Source organism: Oxyura jamaicensis, unplaced genomic scaffold, assembly GCF_011077185.1.
Source record: "Oxyura jamaicensis isolate SHBP4307 breed ruddy duck unplaced genomic scaffold, BPBGC_Ojam_1.0 oxyUn_random_OJ101840, whole genome shotgun sequence".
Lineage (NCBI taxonomy): Eukaryota > Metazoa > Chordata > Aves > Anseriformes > Anatidae > Oxyura > Oxyura jamaicensis.
Window position 1 is genome coordinate 48,912 of NW_023312209.1, and position 8,297 is coordinate 57,208.

Here is an 8,297-nt window from a genome sequence, read left to right on the forward strand (position 1 = left end):
CCGAGTCTCCAGAGAAGGACGCGCTGAGTTTTCTGATGCGCACAGCAGACCTGCAGGCAGCGCTCTGTCGGGACAGGAATGGCTCAGTTTTGTTATTTTTTCCCTGAAAAACATCAAACCTGTGGGGCTGGGGGCTTGGCTCAGCATCAGCTGAGCTGGGAGCTGGCGGCCCTGCCATCTCCTCGCCTTTCGGCTGTAATTCTCTTGTTTTCAGCCCCGTGGCCGAGCTGATCCTGGCTAATTTTAATCAGCTTGGTTCTGGGGGGGGGGATCAGCCTCGTGGAATCCACGGCTGCCACGACAGGGCTGGGGAGGGGATGGGGCTGAGGCACTCGGCGGCGGGGGAAGAAAATATCCTCACCCCTCAAACAAACAAGGGCTTTTTTTTTTCCCAGAAAAGAAGGTGCTTGGGAAAAATGGAGATGAAAGCAGAGAGCCTGGGTGAAGTGGAGGAAGGTGCAGGGGGAGCACGGGGGCTTTGTTGGGGGCTGCTCCAGGAGGTGATCCCCCCCGCAGACCCCAGCCTCTGCGCTGCTTCGGCTTTCCATCTCCTGCCCCCCCAGGAAAGAAGAACCCCCCAGCCCCCACGATTCCCTGAGCGTTTTAGAAAGAGGATTATGCGCCCTGTTAAATGGGGATGAATGAAATGAAGACGTCCTGGGGGCTGGGCTGCCGAATTCCCAGCCCCGCAGTGCCCAGGGGAGCTTCTCAGCCTGCTCAGCGCTCGGCTGCCTCGGTTTCCCAGCCTTTAAATGGGAGGTAAATTTGGGAATTCCCAGAGACTGAACAGAATTGGTGCTTCCCGAACATTTTGGAGGAGCAGCAGCTGCCGGCAGCCTTCATATTTCAGTGCAAGGTCCTGCAGCTCCGTTAGGGAGGTGAAGGCTACAAAGCAAGGAGAGAGCTCCCTGCTTCTTCTGGAGTCGGGGTCCTCGCACCTCCCACCTTGCCACGGCTCTGCTGGGGACCCCGTGGGCCACCAGAGGCCACCGAGGGGTGGAGGACTCAGAGAAGAGCACCTTCGTAGGGTTTTTTTGGGTTTTTCTTACATCCCTTCCTTTTCCCTGGGTAGCTCCTTACGGCATCCCCGTGGGTTCCTGCAGCGCGGGGGGTCCCCGAACCACCACTGGGCACCGTTTAGAGCTCAGCACCCTCCCTGCGTTCGGCTGCATGTTGAGATGCAGCAGGGGAGGGATGAAATGTGACTTTGAGTCACGACCTCGCGTCCGAAGCCATGACCTGGTGCGTTTCCATCTCCTGTATTGCCCCGGATGGTTAAAACCACTCAGCCCCTGGTGGCTCGGGGCACTCGGGGCCCGATGAAGAACAGGTTTGTACCTCGGAGGCTGAGGTTTGAAGCCCAAGAAAACGGGCAGCAACCCAAAGCTGTTGTCTGCAAGAGGGTCAGCGTTATTTTTTTTCGCTAGGGAACCTGCTCTGGCAGGGGGGTTGGACCCGAGGATCTCTTGAGGTCCCTCCCAGCCCCACAATTCTGTGATTCGGTGATTTTCAACGTGCTGTTTGGCGATGCAGCTACATGTCAGTTGGCGTTGGTGCCTCCGCTTCATCCTCCTGCCTCCACCCTGAGCAGGCACATCGGAAAGCTGATGGCTGCCTGCGGTTTGGGGGCTTCTCTGCTCCTGGAAATGGGGGAGAGGAGCTCGCCCAGAACCTTGCCGCGTTTCCCCTGGTCTCCTGATAACTCCTGATAACTCCTGATAACTCCTGATAGTCCCACCGGAGCTGTCGGGCCGGTGTCTGCGAGGCCAAAACCTGGGCTCACGATTTGTCCCTTGTGCCTTTTTTGGGGTCCGCCAGCCTTCTGGGTCTTCGGGGTGGTGACTCTGTGGTTGCCTTCATTACAGATCCTGGATGACGGAGGCGACCTCACGCACTGGATTTACAAGAAATACCCCAACATGTTCAAGAAGATCAAGGGGATCGTGGAGGAGAGCGTGACCGGCGTCCACAGGTAAGGGGCCAGGAGCATGGGGATGAGCAGACAAAGCCCCTTCTGCCTCGGGGCACCGGGAGCAAACCAGCCCAAGCTGCTCAGCGCCATAGACTGAACGTCGAGCCTCCAAAAATGCGGTCTGTGGTCTTCCTTTGGCGTGTGAGGTGACTTGCTAGCAGGGCTATTCCTACCACGGGTGACAGAAAACAGGGGACCGAGGAGAAGAGCAGCAGGATCTGCTTTGGGGTTTATTTTTTGCCCCGGGAGAGACTCGGCTGCGGCTCTTGGAAGCGGCTGGGGGCTCGGAGAGAGGCTCGGTCAGCCCTCAAAAAGGGAAGCGAAATGCCCCAAACGAGGGAGCGAGCGATTGGGGTTTGTGGCCAGTGGGGTCAAGAAAAGGACCTGGTGGCATTTTCAGCACTGGGAATGGTTCCTGATTTGGGTAAAAGAGGTGTGCAAGAGCAAAAGTGTGATAAAAACGGTTCCCCGTGTTCTTGTTCTGGGATCAGGGCTGTGTTCTGCCGACGTGCACGTGCAGAGAGCGTGTGCCCTGCCTCTGGGGGAGTTTCTGGGTGTAGAAACGGGCGTAGAAATCACAGAATCAGAGAAACAGAATCCCAGAACAGTTCGGGTTGGAAGGGACACTAAAGCCTGTCTCATTCCAGCCCCCTGCCATGGGCACGCCTCCCGCCTGCCCCCAGCCCCATCCAGCCCGGCCTTGGCCCAACGTCCCCGGGGAGGGGAGCTCCTCAAAACAAGAAGGGGCAGAAACCTGGAAGGGGTCTGCAGGGACTGACCGAGGCAGAGGGTTCTCCTCCCTGAGGTCCAGAGCAGGGGGGTGAATTTCAAGCCCTCTTTGCAGCAGTAGGGCTGCATTTCAGTTGGTTTGTAGGGGGATTGCTGGAGAGGGAGCCGGGTCTGCTCGCTCCCACTGCTCTTGGCTGGCTGCACGTGGCCATGGACGTCACCCTTCCGTGGCCACCTCTGTTTGCCTCGGAGCTGGAGGAAGCTGAGGAATGAGAGGAGTTCCCATCGTGTTATCTGAAGCAGGATTCGGGGGGTTTTGTCCTTTCGAGGACATCCGAGGGAGGTCTAATATCGGCAGGCGGAGTTCAGAGCATCTTTTATTTGACATCTTTATGAAACGCCTCTTGCCTGGCAGTGACACGTTTCAGGAGGGATGGGAGGCAGACAGAAATGTCTGAGGAAGGAAGGACGATGCTTCCCACTCCTGAAATTAGGGCCCCGCTCCGCTCCTGCTTTAGCTTTGCCCCCGCTTTGCATGCCGCTCATTCTAGCGAAACGAGGACCTGGAGAACGTGTGAGGGTGGAGTGAAGGGAAGTGTTTGTCCGCTGATCCTCCGTTTCGTCTCGTATTCCTGGCAGGCTGTACCAGTTGTCTAAAGCCGGGAAGCTCTGCGTGCCAGCCATGAATGTCAACGACTCGGTCACGAAGCAGAAGTTCGACAACCTGTACTGCTGCAGGGAGTCCATCCTGGATGGGTACGTGCCGCTGCCCAGCGCATGAGGTCAGGGTGGGGATGGTGAATCCTGGGGGCTGCTCCACAGGACGGGGGTCCCTGTGTCTGTCCTGCCTGCTGGTTTACAACATTTTCGATCCAATGATCACAGAATCGCAGAATCACAGAATGGTCTAGGTTGGAAGAGCCCTCCAAGATCACCGAGTCCAACCTCTGACCTAACACTAACAAGTCCTCCACTAAACCATAGCCCTGAGCTCTACATCTAAACATCTATTAAAGGCCTTCCAGGGATGGGGACTCAACCCCTTCCCTGGGCAGCCTATTCCAGTGCCCAACAACCCGTTCAGGAAAGAAGTTCTTCCTCATATCCAACCTAAACCTCCCCTGGCGCAACTTGAGCCCATTCCCCCTCGTCCTGTCCCCAGGCCCGTGGGAGAACAGACCAACCCCCACCTCGCTACAGCCTCCCTTCAGGGACCTGGGGAGTGCAATAAGGTCGCCCCTGAGCCTCCTCTTCTCCAGGCTGAACAGTCCCAGCTCCCTCAGCCGCTCCTCGTAAGCCTTGTTCTCCAGACCCCTCACCAGCTTCGTAGCCCTTCTCTGGACTCGCTCGAGCACCTCCACGTCCTTCTTGTAGCGAGGGGCCCAAACCTGAACGCAGTACTCGAGGTGCGGCCTCACCAGAGCCGAGTACAGGGGGACAATCACTTCCCTGGCCCTGCTGGCCACGCTGCTTCTTATCCAAGCCAGGATGCTGCTGGCCTTCTTGGCCGCCTGAGCACACTGCTGCCTCATATTCAGCCGACTGTCAACCAACACTCCCAGGTCCTTCTCTGCCAGGCAGCTCTCCAACCCCTCATCTCCCAGCCTGTAGCTCTGCTTGGGGTTGTTGTCCCCCAGGTGCAGGACCCAGCACTTGGCCTTGTTGAACTTCATACCGTTGGCCTCGGCCCATCGGTGCAGCCTATCCAGGTCTTCCTGCAGAGCCTTCCTACCCTCAAGCAGATCGACACACGCACCTAACTTGGTGTCATCTGCAAACTTGCTGAGGGCGCACTCGATCCCCTCATCGAGATCATTAAAGAGGACTGGTCCCAGTACCGAGCCCTGGGGGACTCCACTGGTGACTGGCCTCCAACTGGATTTGACTCCATTTACCACAACTCTCTGGGCCCGGCCATCCAGCCAGCTCTTAACCCAACGAAGTGTGCGCCAGTCCAAGCCATGAGCAGCCAGTTTCTTGAGGAGAATGCTGTGGGGAAACGGTGTCAAAAGCCTTACTGAAGTCGAGGTAGACCACGTCCACAGCCTTTCCCTCATCCACTAAGCGTGTCACCTTGAAGGGTGCTGCCCTTCCTTGTGTGTCGGTGCCTCACGTGCGCTTTCCCTTCCCGGTGAGGGTGACTTCAGCTGGGCAGCGTCTCCTGCGCGAGGGCTTCAGCAGCAGAGTGGCTGCAGCCCTCCTCCCTTCCCCTTTTCCTGTGCGGTGTCAGGACAAAACCTTTCCGTGGCTGAGTCACGCCACCGCTGCGTCACGTTTCTGCCTTCCTTTCCTTCACCCTCTCCCGTGCGTATCCAACAAGCCAAGAGAAAGAAAAGAGAAGAGGCTGTGGAGGACCGAGCATTTATCCCGTAACAGTGACGTGCCCGTCGCCTCGGTGCCGTCCTGAGGATGTGTCCTTCAGCCGGGCGAAATAAGGAGGTGCAGAAGGTGGGACGACAGGGCTGACGAAGGCTTTGTCCTCCTCTCCCCCCCGGCTCCTTCTAAGGAGTATTCTAAATCTTGAGATGCAGAGCAAAATGCTCGAAGCTGTGAGCTAGAGAGGGTGCCTCAACCCTCGAAGCTGTGAGCTAGGGAGTGCCTCAACCGTCACCTTGGTTTTGGGGTGGATTTCCCGCTCGTGGTCACCCTGGGGAGTGAGGAGGGCTCGTGCTGGGGCGCCTGCGGGTCCCGATGCTTTGAAACGTGTGGAAGCCCCCCAGGAGCTCGTGCACCACCAAACGCTCCTGTGGATGGCCCGCTGCACTCGGGGTTTCTCCCCCACGTTTCTGTGGTCCTAAAAGACCACGTTCTGGGCTCAGGTCAGCCGTGCTGGTGGCTGGCCCTTCTGTGCCAAGCAGCCAGCGGCCTCCTGCTCTTCCTGCCCTCAAATCTTGGAAAATTCAACCAAAATCTCCCAGATGGGTGCAATCTGCAAGGGGGAGCAGCATACACGATTGTACCCGAGGGGCAACACATCGCTAACCGAAGCAGTTCGGGGAAAAGGTCCTGATGAAGCCAGTCCCATAATTAAGCCCCCTTCCCTCTGCGTTACGGCTCTGGGGTCCCCAGCTGTGCCCGAAGGCGCCCAGGGCAGCCTCAGGCACGGGGCTCGGCCACCTGGGGAAGGGCTGCCCCCAAATTTGAGGGCCTGAAGACTTCCGAGGTTCCTCAGCCCTGCGTTCACGTGCTGTCGGTGGATAAAAAAGAGGTCGAAATCCTTGAACAGCTTTTTCGTCGCGCTGGCTTCGGTCGTGCCGGGCGCTGGGCTCCCTGGGGAGGAAGGCTGGGATTTGAGGTGCTCCGGGCCACGAACCTAAATGGGGCCAAGGGAGATCTGAGCGCAGGGCCAGTTAAATCTGCCGGGGTCGTCGCCTAAATTCTGGAAGTGGGAGGGAATTTCACCTTCCCCGCACCGCTAACCTATTTGTGTGCGCTACAAATAGCCCGCGATGTAGGGCACTCTTCGGGGGGAACCAGGAGGAAGCCGAGTGGAAGGGAGAGCTTTATTTATAGAAAGCGCCGCGGTTCTGGCAATAAATCAGCGCTCGTCTGCCGCTCCTCTAGCTGCTTCTGCGAGGTGTTTTGGCCTTGAGAAGATGGAGAAAAAAAAAAAACAAAACACACGAAGTGTTTCTGGAAAGATTTTAGAGATTTCCGGAGCTCCACCGACCCCAACGCAGAGAGATCCAAGCCCCGAATCCTTCCTCCTGCTGTCAGCTCCGCACTGGCAGCACCCACCCTCCCCAGAGGGAAAAGTCCCTTTGGAGGGACCCTGCGGGTCCCCTCCCTGCACCCCAATCCCTGCGGGGCCTCGCTGGGTGCGGGGGGGAGGGCACAGCTCCTGCCGGGAGCAGCGACGCGTTCAGCGGGAGCAGGACGAGGCCTTGGCGCCGTCCTCCGCATCGTGGCCAAGGGGAAGGGGTCGTAGCGCGGGTCTTTAACCGCCTTTTTCCTTCTTCCCTAGCCTTAAGAGGACAACAGACATGATGTTCGGAGGGAAGCAGGTCGTGGTTTGTGGCTACGGGGAGGTAAGGGCTTTGCGCGGCGCGTCCCGCGGAGTCGGGGCGCCCTTTGCTTCACCCCGCGGGGCTCTTCTGTCTCCCTGCGGCTGCCGCCGACTTCAGAGCTGCTGGGAACAGCCCTGTCCTGGCAAAACCGAAGGTTTTCTTTCCGTGATGTCCGGCCCTTGGTGCTAAACCTACCGAATCTGAATCTTAAGGCACTGAATACCCTGAACATCTTTAATTATCGAAGCGCTCAGAGGCGGGGTTCTGCAGGCGCGCTGCACGCGGAAGGGTGGCTAAAAAAAAAAGAGAAATTAACCTTTTTAGATGAATTTACTGACGTGCTTTCACCCCCACGAGGAGGAATCCTCTCTGGAGGTGAGACTGGGATGTTCCCCCCGGGCAGTGCTCACAGGGACCAGGTAGCACCGGTTCCGGGTGGGCTGCACTGGGACTCTTTTATCCAAAAAAAGCCAAAATTGGGCATTTTTCTCCCTTCCTTTGAAATGAGCCGCGGAGCAACCTTTGGGCAGCTGTGGCCGATCCCAGGAGGCGTTGGCGTGCCAAAGCAATCGCGTTTTGGGGAAGTCTGGGTCCTTCAGCCATAGCGCCGGGTTCCCCTGCGTGCCGCGCTGTGTGGAGCGTAGAGGTTCGGGCTGGTTAGCCCCCGAGACCAAACCTTTAACCCTAAAACCAGAGCAGAGCTTGTGAGAGGCTCTTCAACTCCCCCCGAGCTAAGTGTAATCTCCTCTTACCCTCCTTTCTGCACACGAGGACGTTTTGGGGGAAAAAAAGAGCTCTTGGGGACCGAGATGAGTGCCCCTTTTTTTATCCTTAGTGCCTCTTCTGCCTGAGCTGGCGCCGGACTCAGCTCCGGGATTGCTCCGAATGTTGTGCCTCGGGGAATTCTGCGCATCCAGGAGCCGTCGGGGCTGGCAGAGGAGATGCCCAGCCCCTGAAGGCTTTGGGATTTCTGCTCGGGGAAGGGCAGTGATGCTGCAGGGAGCTCTCGGTGTCTCACTTGTGCTCTTCTCCCCCCCTCCCAGGTGGGAAAGGGCTGCTGCGCGGCGCTGAAGGCCATGGGCTCCATCGTGTACGTCACCGAGATCGATCCCATCTGCGCCCTGCAGGCCTGGTGAGCGCCGCGCCCGGCTTCTTCTTTGGGCTTTTTTTTTTTCAGGAAATTCGTGCCCAGAAACCCCTCGGCCGCAAAGCTCCCCCGGTGGGGGGGTGGTGAGGGGCTTCTCAGCACGCTCGGGGGGCTCTCGGCTCCCTCCTGCAGCAGGGAGAGGGCTCCTGTGCTCAGCACCACCCCGTTCTTCTGCATCCCGTGTGCCAACTTCAGCCTCCGTGGCAAAAACAAGGCTTGAAGAGAGGTCAGGAGCCAGCCACGAACTTCGGAGCCAACCCCAGGCTTTGCTGAGCCTCATCCAGCACCCGCTGAGCCTCATCCAGCACCCAGTGCCCCACATCCAGCACCCTCTGAGCCGCATCCAGCACCCTCTGAGCCACATCCAGCACCCGCTGAGCCTCATCCAGCACCCTCTGAGCCACATCCAGCACCCTCTGAGCCACATCCAGCACCCAGTGCC

General features: G+C 58.4%; 1 protein-coding gene across 1 annotated transcript in view; it reads left to right on the forward strand.

Moving 5' to 3' along the window:
* LOC118160136 (adenosylhomocysteinase 3-like) overlaps window positions 1-7,887 on the forward strand; it is a 35,598-nt gene extending 27,711 nt beyond the window's left edge. Inside the window, exons 8-11 of the mRNA XM_035314671.1 lie at window positions 1,866-1,972; window positions 3,341-3,457; window positions 6,666-6,729; window positions 7,752-7,887. Coding sequence (XP_035170562.1) covers window positions 1,866-1,972; window positions 3,341-3,457; window positions 6,666-6,729; window positions 7,752-7,844 — 381 coding nt within the window. The 3' untranslated portion in view covers window positions 7,845-7,887. The remainder of the gene's footprint in view (window positions 1-1,865; window positions 1,973-3,340; window positions 3,458-6,665; window positions 6,730-7,751) is intronic.
* Window positions 7,888-8,297: the final 410 nt, after the last annotated feature.